General features: G+C 39.5%; 1 protein-coding gene across 1 annotated transcript in view; it reads left to right on the top strand.

The window, feature by feature from the left end:
* LOC109881686 (wiskott-Aldrich syndrome protein family member 3-like) overlaps nucleotides 1–11224 on the top strand; it is a 37530-nt gene extending 26306 nt beyond the window's left edge. Inside the window, exons 7-8 of the mRNA XM_031791780.1 lie at nucleotides 6273–6682; nucleotides 7197–11224. Of these exons, the coding sequence (XP_031647640.1) occupies nucleotides 6273–6682; nucleotides 7197–7357 (571 nt within the window). The 3' untranslated portion in view covers nucleotides 7358–11224. The remainder of the gene's footprint in view (nucleotides 1–6272; nucleotides 6683–7196) is intronic.
* The last annotated feature ends 1843 nt before the right edge of the window (nucleotides 11225–13067 follow it).

Below are 13067 nucleotides of genomic sequence, written 5' to 3'. Positions count from 1 at the left end.
ATTGTGTCATTAGGTATTACTAGGTATTGAGTCATTAGGTATTACTAGGGATTGTGTCATTAGGTATTACTAGGTAATGTGTCATTAGGTATTACTAGGTATTGTGTCATTAGGTGTTACTAGGTTTTGAGTCATTAGGTATTACTAGGTATTGTGTCATTAGGTATTACTAGGTATTGTGTCATTAGGTATTACTAGGTATTGTGTCATTAGGTATTACTAGGTATTGAGTCATTAGGTATTACGAGGTATTGAGTCATTAGGTATTACGAGGTATTGAGTCATTAGGTATTACTAGGTATTGTGTCATTAGGTATTACTAGGTATTGAGTCATCAGGTATTACTAGGTATTGAGTCATTAGGTATTACTAGGTATTGAGTCATTAGGTATTACTAGGTATTGAGTCATTAGGTATTACTAGGTATTGTGTCATTAGGTATTACTAGGTATTGAGCCATTAGGTATTACTAGGTATTGAGTCATTAGGTATTACTAGGTATTGAGTCATTAGGTATTACTAGGTATTGAGTCATTAGGTATTACTAGGTATTGTGTCATTAGGTATTACTAGGTATTGAGTCATTAGGTATTACTAGATATTGTGTCATTAGGTATTACTAGGTATTGAGTCATTAGGTATTACTAGGTATTGAGTCATTAGGTATTACGAGGTATTGAGTCATTAGGTATTACGAGGTATTGAGTCATTAGGTATTACGAGGTATTGTGTCATTAGGTATTACTAGGTATTGAGTCATTAGGTATTACTAGGTATTGAGTCATTAGGTATTACTAGGTATTGTGTCATTAGGTATTACTAGGTATTGTGTCATTAGGTATTACTAGGTATTGTGTCATTAGGTATTACTAGGTATTGAGTCATTAGGTATTACGAGGTATTGAGTCATTAGGTATTACGAGGTATTGAGTCATTAGGTATTACTAGGGATTGTGTCATTAGGTATTACTAGGTATTGAGTCATTAGGTATTACTAGGTATTGAGTCATTAGGTATTACGAGGTATTGAGTCATTAGGTATTACTAGGTATTGAGTCATTAGGTATTACTAGGTATTGTGTCATTAGGTATTACTAAGTATTGAGTCATTAGGTATTACTAGGTATTGAGTCATTAGGTATTACTAGGGATGTGTCATTAGGTATTACTAGGTATTGTGTCATTAGGTGTTACTAAGTATTGAGTCATTAGGTATTACTAGGTATTGAGTCATTAGGTATTACTAGGGATTGTGTCATTAGGTATTACTAGGTATTGTGTCATTAGGTGTTACTAGGTTTTGAGTCATTAGGTATTACTAGGTATTGTGTCATTAGGTATTACTAGGTATTGTGTCATTGGGTATTACTAGGTATTGTGTCATTAGGTATTACTAGGTATTGAGTCATTAGGTATTACGAGGTATTGAGTCATTAGGTATTACGAGGTATTGAGTCATTAGGTATTACCAGGTATTGTGTCATTAGGTATTACTAGGTATTGAGTCATTAGGTATTACTAGGTATTGAGTCATTAGGTATTACTAGGTATTGAGTCATTAGGTATTACTAGGTATTGAGTCATTAGGTATTACTAGGTATTGAGTCATTAGGTATTACTAAGTATTGAGTCATTAGATATTACTAGGTATTGAGTCATTAGGTATTACAAGGTATTGAGTCATTAGGTATTACTAGGTATTGAGTCATTAGGTATTACTAGGTATTGTGTCATTAGGTATTACTAAGTATTGAGTCATTAGGTATTACTAGGTATTGAGTCATTAGGTATTACGAGGTATTGAGTCATTAGGTATTACGAGGTATTGAGTCATTAGGTATTACTAGGTATTGTGTCATTAGGTATTACTAGGTATTGAGTCATTAGGTATTACTAGGTATTGAGTCATTAGGTATTACTAGGTATTGAGTCATTAGGTATTACTAGGTATTGAGTCATTAGGTATTACTAGGTATTGAGTCATTAGGTATTACTAAGTATTGAGTCATTAGATATTACTAGGTATTGAGTCATTAGGTATTACAAGGTATTGAGTCATTAGGTATTACTAGGTATTGAGTCATTAGGTATTACTAGGTATTGTGTCATTAGGTATTACTAAGTATTGAGTCATTAGGTATTACTAGGTATTGAGTCATTAGGTATTACTAGGTATTGAGTCATTAGGTATTACTAGGTATTGAGTCATTAGGTATTACTAGGTATTGTGTCATTAGGTATTACTAGGTATTGAGCCATTAGGTATTACTAGGTATTGAGTCATTAGGTATTACGAGGTATTGAGTCATTAGGTATTACGAGGTATTGAGTCATTAGGTATTACGAGGTATTGTGTCATTAGGTATTACTAGGTATTGAGTCATTAGGTATTACTAGGTATTGAGTCATTAGGTATTACGAGGTATTGAGTCATTAGGTATTACTAAGTATTGAGTCATTAGGTATTACTAGGTATTGAGTCATTAGGTATTACTAGGGATTGTGTCATTAGGTATTACTAGGTAATGTGTCATTAGGTATTACTAGGTATTGTGTCATTAGGTGTTACTAGGTTTTGAGTCATTAGGTATTACTAGGTATTGTGTCATTAGGTATTACTAGGTATTGTGTCATTAGGTATTACTAGGTATTGTGTCATTAGGTATTACTAGGTATAGAGTCATTAGGTATTACGAGGTATTGAGTCATTAGGTATTACGAGGTATTGAGTCATTAGGTATTACTAGGTATTGTGTCATTAGGTATTACTAGGTATTGAGCCATTAGGTATTACTAGGTATTGCGTCATTAGGTATTACTAGGTATTGAGTCATTAGGTATTACGAGGTATTGAGTCATTAGGTATTACTAGGTATTGAGTCATTAGGTATTACTAGGTATTGTGTCATTAGGTATTACTAAGTATTGAGTCATTAGGTATTACTGGGTATTGAGTCATTAGGTATTACTAGGGATTGTGTCATTAGGTATTACTAGGTAATGTGTCATTAGGTATTACTAGGTATTGTGTCATTAGGTATTACTAGGTATAGAGTCATTAGGTATTACGAGGTATTGAGTCATTAGGTATTACGAGGTATTGAGTCATTAGGTATTACTAGGTATTGTGTCATTAGGTATTACTAGGTATTGAGCCATTAGGTATTACTAGGTATTGAGTCATTAGGTATTACTAGGTATTGTGTCATTAGGTATTACTAGGTATTGAGTCATTAGGTATTACTAGGTATTGAGTCATTAGGTATTACTAGGTATTGAGTCATTAGGTATTACTAGGTATTGAGTCATTAGGTATTACTAAGTATTGAGTCATTAGGTATTACTAGGTATTGAGTCATTAGGTATTACAAGGTATTGAGTCACTAGGTATTACTAGGTATTGAGTCATTAGGTATTACTAGGTATTGTGTCATTAGGTATTACTAAGTATTGAGTCATTAGGTATTACTAGGTATTGAGTCATTAGGTATTACGAGGTATTGAGTCAATAGGTATTACTAGGTATTGTGTCATTAGGTATTACTAAGTATTGAGTCATTAGGTATTACTAAGTATTGAGTCATAAGGTATTACTAGGTATTGTGTCATTAGGTATTACTAGGTATTGTGTCATTAGGTATTACTATGTATTGAGTCATTAGGTATTACTAGGTATTGAGTCATTAGGTATTACTAGGTATTGAGTCATTAGGTATTACTAAGTATTGAGTCATTAGGTATTACTAGGTATTGAGTCATTAGGTATTACAAGGTATTGAGTCATTAGGTATTACTAGGTATTGAGTCATTAGGTATTACTAGGTATTGTGTCATTAGGTATTACTAAGTATTGAGTCATTAGGTATTACTAGGTATTGAGTCATTAGGTATTACGAGGTATTGAGTCAATAGGTATTGTGTCATTAGGTATTACTAAGTATTGAGTCATTAGGTATTACTAAGTATTGAGTCATAAGGTATTACTAGGTATTGTGTCATTAGGTATTACTAGGTATTGTGTCATTAGGTATTACTAAGTATTGAGTCATTAGGTATTACTAGGTATTGAGTCATTAGGTATTACTAGGTATTGAGTCATTAGGTATTACTAGGTATTGTGTCATTAGGTATTACTAGGTATTGAGTCATTAGGTATTACTAGGTATTGTGTCATTAGGTATTACTAGGTATTGTGTCATTAGGTATTACTAGGTATTGAGTCAATATATTAAGTCCTATTCCATATTTATATATCAGTTAAATAAATTAGTAGACTGTTAGGTTTATGTTGTCAATCTAACTTAAACACTCAATTGCAGGCCTGCAAATCTGTATACGTACTGTGGATAGTAGAACCTCTCAGATAAATCACACCAACACAAATGTTTTGTTCTCAAAAAGTATATATGATGCTAACCACATTTCCATCTACAGTTTTTATGCGAGAAAAGTAATTTCGTTAAGAAAATAATCACGACAGGTGTGATGGAAACGGGATCAGATCATTTGTTCATTCGACACAGTGGAGTCGTTTTGTGTCTGATATTAATTACACAGGAAATGGCAGAGGAAACGCCATATATTGAAATAATAACCATCATATCGAAGAAAAATTGGAGTCACGCGAAGATGTGTTGTCCTCCCACTGTCATGATGAGAGAGAGGCGTTGTCTGATTCACTGATGAGAGAGAGGTGTTGTGTGATTCACTGTCATGATGAGAGAGAGGTGTTGTCTGATTCACTGTCATGATGAGAGAGAGGGGTTGTCTGATTCACTGTCATGTTGAGAGAGAGGTGTTGTCTGATTCACTGTCATGATGAGAGAGAGGTGTTGTCTGATTCACTGTCATGATGAGAGAGAGGGGTTGTCTGATTCACTGTCATGATGAGAGAGAGGTGTTGTCTGATTCACGGTTGTGAAGAGAGGTGTTGTCCTCCCACTGTCGTGATGAGAGAGAGGTGTTGTCCTCCCACTGTCATGATGAGAGAGAGGTGTTGTCTGATTCACTGTCATGATGAGAGATAGGTGTTGTCTGATTCACTGATGAGAGAGAGGTGTTGTCTGATTCACTGATGAGAGAGAGGTGTTGTCTGATTCACTGTCATGATGAGAGAGAGGTGTTGTCTGATTCACTGTCATGATGAGTGATAGGTGTTGTCTGATTCACTGATGAGAGAGAGATGTTGTCTGATTCACTGTTATGATGAGAGAGAGGTGTTGTCTGATTCACTGATGAGAGAGAGATGTTGTCTGATTCACTGTCATGAAGAGAGAGAGATCTTGTCTGATTCACTGTCATGATGAGAGAGGTGTTGTCTGATTCACTGTCATGATGAGAGAGAGGTGTTGTATGATTCACTGTCATGATGAGAGAGAGGTGTTGTCTGATTCACTGTCATGATGAGAGAGAGGTGTTGTATGATTCACTGTCATGATGAGAGAGAGGTGTTGTCTGATTCACTGTCATGATGAGAGAGAGAGGTTGTATGATTCACTGTCATGATGAGAGAGAGGTGTTGTCCTCCCACTGTCATGATGAGAGAGAGGTGTTGTCCTCCCACTGTCATGATGAGAGAGAGGTGTTGTCTGATTCACTGTCATGATGAGAGAGATGTTGTCTGATTCACTGTCATGATGAGAGAGAGGTGTTGTCCTCCCACTGTCATGATGAGAGAGAGGTGTTGTCAGATTCACTGATGAGAGAGAGGTGTTGTCTGATTCACTGATGAGAGAGGTGTTGTCCTCCCACTGTCATGATGAGAGAGAGGTGTTGTCTGATTCACTGTCATGATGAGAGAGAGGTGTTGTCTGATTCACTGTCATGATGAGAGAGAGGTGTTGTCTCACTGATGAGAGAGAGGTGTTGTCTCACTGATGAGAGAGAGGTGTTGTCTCACTGATGAGAGAGAGGTGTTGTCTCACTGATGAGAGAGAGGTGTTGTCTGATTCACTGATGAGAGAGAGGTGTTGTCTGATTCACTGATGAGAGAGAGGTGTTGTCTGATTCACTGATGAGAGAGAGGTGTTGTCTGATTCACTGATGAGAGATAGGTGTTGTCTGATTCACTGATGAGAGAGAGGTGTTGTCTGATTCACTGATGAAAGAGAGGTGTTGTCTGATTCGCTGATGAGAGAGAGGTGTTGTCTGATTCACTGATGAGAGAGAGGTGTTGTCTGATTCACTAATGAGAGAGAGGTGTTGTCTGATTCACTGATGAGAGAGAGGTGTTGTCTGATTCACTTGTCTGTTCTTTCTCTCTCCTCCCTCAGCGGCCAGCCATCCACCATCCCGGAGTACTTCATCCCCCCAGCCCCTCCCCCTCCTCCCCCAATCATCCCCTCCGCCCAGACTGCCTTCGACTCTACCTCCTCCTCCCCCCTCCCTCCCCCCTCCCTCCCTCCTCCCTCCCTCCCCCCCGGGGCTGTGGCCATCATGTCCCGTTCTTACAGTCCCTCCCCTCCTCCTCCCGCCCCCCCTGCCCACTATGTCCCCTCCCCCTCTCACGCCCCTCCCCAGGCCCCCCCTCCTCCCCCACCAGGCCTGCCCCCATCCCACATCCTGTCTCCGGCTCACGCTATTGGTGGGTCTCAAGGAGAAGCTCCGCCTACCAGGAAGGGCCAGATACCGATGATTCCGATAAGCGATGCCCGCAGCGACCTGTTGGCTGCCATACGTAGAGGTGAGATGGAGGGAGAAAAGGAGGGATGGAGGAAGGGAGAGAAGTAGGAAGGGACAGAGGAGGAAGGGAGCGAGAGGGAGGGAGGGAGGGAGGGAGGGAGGGAGGGAGGGAGGGAGGGAGGGAGGGAGGGAGGGAGGGAGGGAGGGAGGGAGGGAGGGAGGGAGGGAGGGAGGGAATGTGTGTGAGTGAGTACATGTGTTTGTTTCCATTTGTGTTTCTTTTCATGTTTAAGTTTGTTTTCGGTTTGTGTGTGTATGTGTGTGTATGTGTGATGTGTGGTACATGTGTGTGTATGCTTAGGTGTGATTCCGATGAGCAACGCTCGCAGCGAACTGCTGACAGCCATACGCAGAGGTGAGAGATGGAGAGAGGGGGCGGTATGTGTGTTTAGTGTATGATGGAAAGACTGAGAGAGGGGTTAGATAGATACCTATAGCTCCTCCCACCAGCCTCCTCTGGTAGGTATCTATCTAACCCCTCTCTCCCTCCCTCTCTCCCTCCCTCCATCCTCCAGGTATCCAATTGAGGAAGGTACAGGAGCAGAGAGAGCAGGAAGCGAAGAGAGAGCCCGTAGGAAACGACGTGGCCACCATTCTCTCACGTCGCATCGCCGTCGAGTACAGCGAATCAGAGTCTGACTCCGGCGGGGAGGACAACGGGGAGTGGTCCGACTGAGAGGGGTCATAGGTCAAGGGATTAGGCTTTTGAGGAAATGGGGTCTAGTTTGGTCTGGAAGGATGGGAGTGTCTCAATATCACTCTACAGAATTGTGCCTCAAACGCTTTCTATCTTTCTTTCCTGTATTCACAGATCTGAAACGACTTGGTAGGTGGATAGGCAATTATGATGATGTTTTAGCTTCGGTCAGATCTATGGACACTGAAGGGGGAGAAGAATGAGGCCATAAGAATACACCCCCCCCCCCCCCTCCCAATCACTCAGTTAGGCAGTCAATCAACCAATCAATCATCAATGTTACGCTCCAGTATTACAGTACTTAGCAATAAGCAGTACAACACTACAACACATATTACAGTACTTAGCAGTGAGCAGTACAACACTACAACACATATTACAGTACTTAGCAGTGAGCAGTACAACACTACAACACATATTACAGTACTTAGCAGTGAGCAGTACAACACTACAACACATATTACAGTACTTAGCAGTGAGCAGTACAACACTACAACACATATTACAGTACTTAGCAGTGAGCAGTACAACACTACAACACATATTACAGTACTTAGCAGTGAGCAGTACAACACTACAACACATATTACAGTACTTAGCAGTGAGCAGTACAACACTACAACACATATTACAGTACTTAGTGAGCAGTACAACACTACAAGCCATGACTATGACATTGCTGAGGTAAACTAAATGGGGTTGGTTGAGGAGCACAAGTCAGCTTGTGTCAAGAAGGTGGGTGACATGTTTTTTATTAAGTTATTCCCTCAATTCTTTATTTCACGTGGCTCTTACATAACCTAGACAGGAGTACATCTGAGAAGAGTTACGGGGTCCAAAATGGCACCCTATTCACTACGTAGAGCACTACAGTTGACCTGGGCCCGTAGAGCTCTGGTCTAAAGTAGTGCAGTATATAGAGGATAGGGCACCGTTTGGAATGCAGACTGTGACTAAAAAGATGGAAATATATACCCATGGCAACCAACTCCAATTATCGGAAGGTTCAGCTGGTTGCCCTGAACAATGCTAAATCTAGAACTCAAACAGACGCGGTTCCGGTAGATTCTTACCACAGAGCGCGGGGGTGTCGGGGAGGCGGTGCTATGATGCGTCCCTGAGATGCCACATTTGTGTGAAACTGCGTAGGATCACACACACACACACACACACACACCAAAGATGTAGGATCCCACCTTTTCTCCACTTGTAAACAACAACAAGAAAAACAACCTCATAACCAAACAAAACCCAACTGACAAAAGACAATACCAATGTGCAGTGCTTTTTAAATATGGCTTTACAGTTTCACCACCTCATGTTTTAAAATGGATGTTTTAAGAGAATCATAAATAAACACTATATATATAAATATATCAAATAAAACACGACATAGTTTTACATCAGCAACAACTACTCCGTATGGGGGTCAGTGAGATTTGAGTACGGTGCAGTGGGTTGACTTATTTTCAAGGGCAAGTTTTCAGCGCACGATGTATTGTGGGAAACGTAGTCATCAATCACAATATTAGACCAGTTTTATTCTGTACTGAAGCCTCTGCTTGTGGTGTACTATGTGAAGTAGCTTTGTACAGCTGCACAGATGCCTAAATCACTTCATCTAACGTTACTCACAGTGCTTACTGTGTTTGCTCAGTGCTTGTAGAGCAGGGGTCTCAAACTACAGGCCCGTGATCCAAAAGCGGCCCCTGAGCCGATTTAAATAACGTGGTACCCTGGGAAAAATTATATTGAGACCACACTTGCAGAGGATATAATCATAATAAAAAAAACATTTAAGTATGGATTTTAAACTAATGAAGAAAGACATGGAGAAAGACACTGAAAATACTTTATTTTGCATTTTTGTTTCAATGTGCCACGGATAGCAAATAAACAGGGACACTGCACCCTTAAATAGCACATCTAAACTAAATATACATACAGCTCGTTTGGGGATGAAGTTGAATCCTAGACAATGATCTAAGAGCAGTTTTATGGTTTTCCCGCTAATAGTTAAGGTTACGATTGGAGGGTGGGTAAACTGATCCTAGATCTGTATCTAATAGAAACTTCAGTGTACTGTATGTAGAAGCACAGCTGTGAATGTGAAATTGATTAACTAAATGTTTCTATAGGGAGTTATCCACCTCATTTTCGAACGCTTTTAAAAGATGAAGCCAAACGCGGGAACTATGGCAACATCTTTCTCCGCGCTTGCGCATTATCATGATTCATATGCGCGCCACTAGAAATTCCTGCATTAGTATGTTTCTGTTAGCGGAGACATCATGACAAAATACCCCATGTATTACTGTCCTGCTGATGTGCCTGGACCGTGTAGGCTAAACTGCTCATTAAAAACACATAACTGATCCAAATGGTTGCCCAGTCAGGCATGTTAGTTTCAGTTATTTCCAAATTAATATGTATTCAAAACGCCAGGCTTTTGAGCGGTTATTCAAATGACACAGGGTATTCACTGCAGTTATAGCCTAGACTAGAGTTTTGTACGCACTTGAAAACAATAATAACATAATTCATTACACTGTGTTGTTATAGCCTAGGTAGGGTACATTTCTTGTCCCTATAAAACAATAGGATAGCTTTCAGAGCTTCGTACCCACGGACGTGGAGGGACCGCACTCAACGCAGCCTCGGGAGCGCACATAGTGTTGGCTAACTATGATTTCACTATCTGAAAAATGTTTTCTTTCACTGTGTAAATTGACTGGATAAATTCACTGCAGTATTATGCCTAACACTGAGTTTATGAATTATGGTCTAATATGCATAAGCTTAGGCTACAGGTCACGGTACATCTCCAGCCTGTCTGTCTTCATTGCTCTGTTGAGTGTAACAGTATAACTTTAGACCGTCCCCTCGCCCATACCCGGGCGCGAACCAGGGACCCTCTGCACACATCAACAACAGTGTGCAAGCCGCGGCCCTTGCAGAGCGAAGGGAACCACTACTTCAAGGTCTCAGAGCAAGTGACGTCACCGCTTGAAACGCTATTTAGCGCGCACCTCCGCTAACTTGCTAGCCGTTTCACATCCGTTACACTCAACCCCCTTTTGACCTCCTCCTTTTCCGCAGCAACCAGTGATCCGGGTCAACAGCATCAATGTAACAGTATAACTTTAGACCATCCCCTCACCCATACCCAGGCGCGAACTAAGGGACCCTTTGCACACATCAACAACAGTCACCAACAGCGTTAAGAACGGGCACGGAGTTGGAAAGGAGAAGCCCGTATTGTCCTATCCTGTTAACACCAGACTACATCCTGACAAAATAGACCTACACCGTATGAGTGACCTAATAATGTACTTTTCTGGACCTTCTAAACTGTCAAGAATAGACCCAGACTGATCCAAATGGTTGCATAATCAGGCCTAGGCTGTTACCCTACTGTATGCAGTTATTTCGGTATGAAACAACCACATCACTGCAGTTTACAGCATATAGACAATAATGGTGTATTCACTTGATAACAATAATACATTGTTGTAGGCCAGGTATAATAATTGTATGGCCTAATATCTAGATAATATTTACCTTCTTACTTACAAACGTTATTGCACATGTAGCTTGATCCTTTTTTATACTCGTCCTAATAGTCTATTGGAGGGAAAGCAGCAGGTTTGCTCGCGCTAATTGCTGAATGTAAAACAGGTCTACGGCATAGAAAACGCATGTTTGGGGAAAGTTGAGGAAATCGTGTGATCACTTTTGTACAGTTCTGATAATATTGTTGCACTGATACATTGCAAATAGTTTCAGAGGACATACAGAGATGAGCACTGTAAAAAAAAAAAAAAAAAAAAAGAAGACCCAAAGAAATTGACAACAATTCGATAAATGGAAATCACTTGAGCAAGGAGGCAATGACGTGCTGTAAAAGATGTGCAGGCTAGACGGTGTTTGTTGTTGAATTGCTACATTTAAATTAGTGGTACTATATTGCTTTTCATTAGGCCTTGATGTACATATTATTATTTGCAGTTGTCACTATGACAACGAACACACCATGAAAGCACTGAATTTTTATAATTTTTTATAATTTTATAATTGTATAGCCTATAGTTTATCATTATAGTTATTGGGTGGATGGCCCGGGCCTTAACTCCGACACAACACAACTAACAGTGTTATCACAACAGAACTAGCGAACTTGAATGAAATATATATACAATTACACGTACTCAATTACACTTATAATTGACCGTTATACTCTATAAACTGTCTCTTTCCAATAATTTAATCTGGCAAATGTGCCACCGGCGCGCTGCAATGGTAAGTAAAGCGGAAATCGAATCATTCACTTCCGTTGTTTGGCTGTGCCCATAGCAACGTTCGACAATGCGGTGGATAGATTAACAGAGTTCTATTGAATCCATTTCAGCATCAAACGTTCCATGACAATAACGTTCTCATTTACATTCTAAACTAGAATGTATTCATTCTAAGGCTCAGTCGCAAATCATACCCTGTTCTCCATTCAGTGCACTAGCATATAAGAATATGAGACGTAGCCAAAGTCAATTGATCTCCAACCATGTCACTTTAACTCCGTATCTCTATCGCAGTGGTTTGTATAAGTAACATTATGTGTGTTTTAAATAAAAAACTGTTGTATAGAATTCTGGTCAGATCTGCTTGTAAAGAATTTGGGTTTCTAGATAAAGAGATGAACTGTCTTTGTATTGTACGCAATAAACTGTAGGCATGTATGAATAGCTAATAATAATCGAATAAAAATACTGACTGTGTAGCCTAGTTATTGAATTATTTGATGGGGGAAATGGTGGAAGGATATGCATTTTGACAGACACCAAAAAATATATGTACCTATCTGTTTTAGAACACCTACTCACACCTACTCAAGGGTTTTACAACAAAAACATGTTTAAACTATTTTCTACATTGTAGAATAATAGTGAAGACATCAAAACTATAAAATAACACATATTGAATCATGTAATAACCAAAAAAGTGTTACACACGATTCTTCAAATAGCCACACTTTGCCTTGATGACAGCTTTGCACACTCTTGGCATTCTCTCAACCGGCTTCACCTGGAATGCTTTTTAAACAGTCAACAGGAGTTCCCAAATACACCACCGTTCAAAAGTTTGGGGTCACTTAGAAATGTCCTTGTTTTTGAAAGAAAAGCAATTTTTTGATCATTAAAATAACATACAATTGATCAGAAATACAGTGTAGACATTGTTAATGTTGTAAATGGCTATTGTAGCTGGAAACGGAATATCTGCATAGGCGTACAGAGGCCCATTATCAGCAACCATCACTCCTGTGTTCTAATGGCATGTTGTGTAGCTAATCAAAGTTTATCCTTTTAAAAGGCTAATTGATCATTAGAAAACCTTTTTCCAAATATGTTAGCAGAGCTGGAAACTGTTGTTCTGATTAAAGAAGCAATAAAACTGGCCTTCTTTAGACTAGTTGAGTATCTGGAGCATCAGCATTTGTGGGTTCGATTACAGACTCAAAACTTTAATAACGTTTACATATTTTGCATCACTCATCTCATATGTATATACAGTATTTTATACCATCTATTGCATCTTGCCTATGCCGCTCTGTCATTGCTCATCCACATATTTATGTGTATATATTCTTATTCCATCCCTTTACTTAGATTTGTGTGTATTAGATAGTTGT

This window comes from Oncorhynchus kisutch, linkage group LG16, assembly GCF_002021735.2.
Source record: "Oncorhynchus kisutch isolate 150728-3 linkage group LG16, Okis_V2, whole genome shotgun sequence".
In the NCBI taxonomy this organism is placed as follows: Eukaryota; Metazoa; Chordata; class Actinopteri; order Salmoniformes; family Salmonidae; genus Oncorhynchus; species Oncorhynchus kisutch.
The sequence above is the reverse complement of the archived record's forward strand: the minus strand, read 5'-3'. Positions and strand labels throughout refer to the sequence as shown.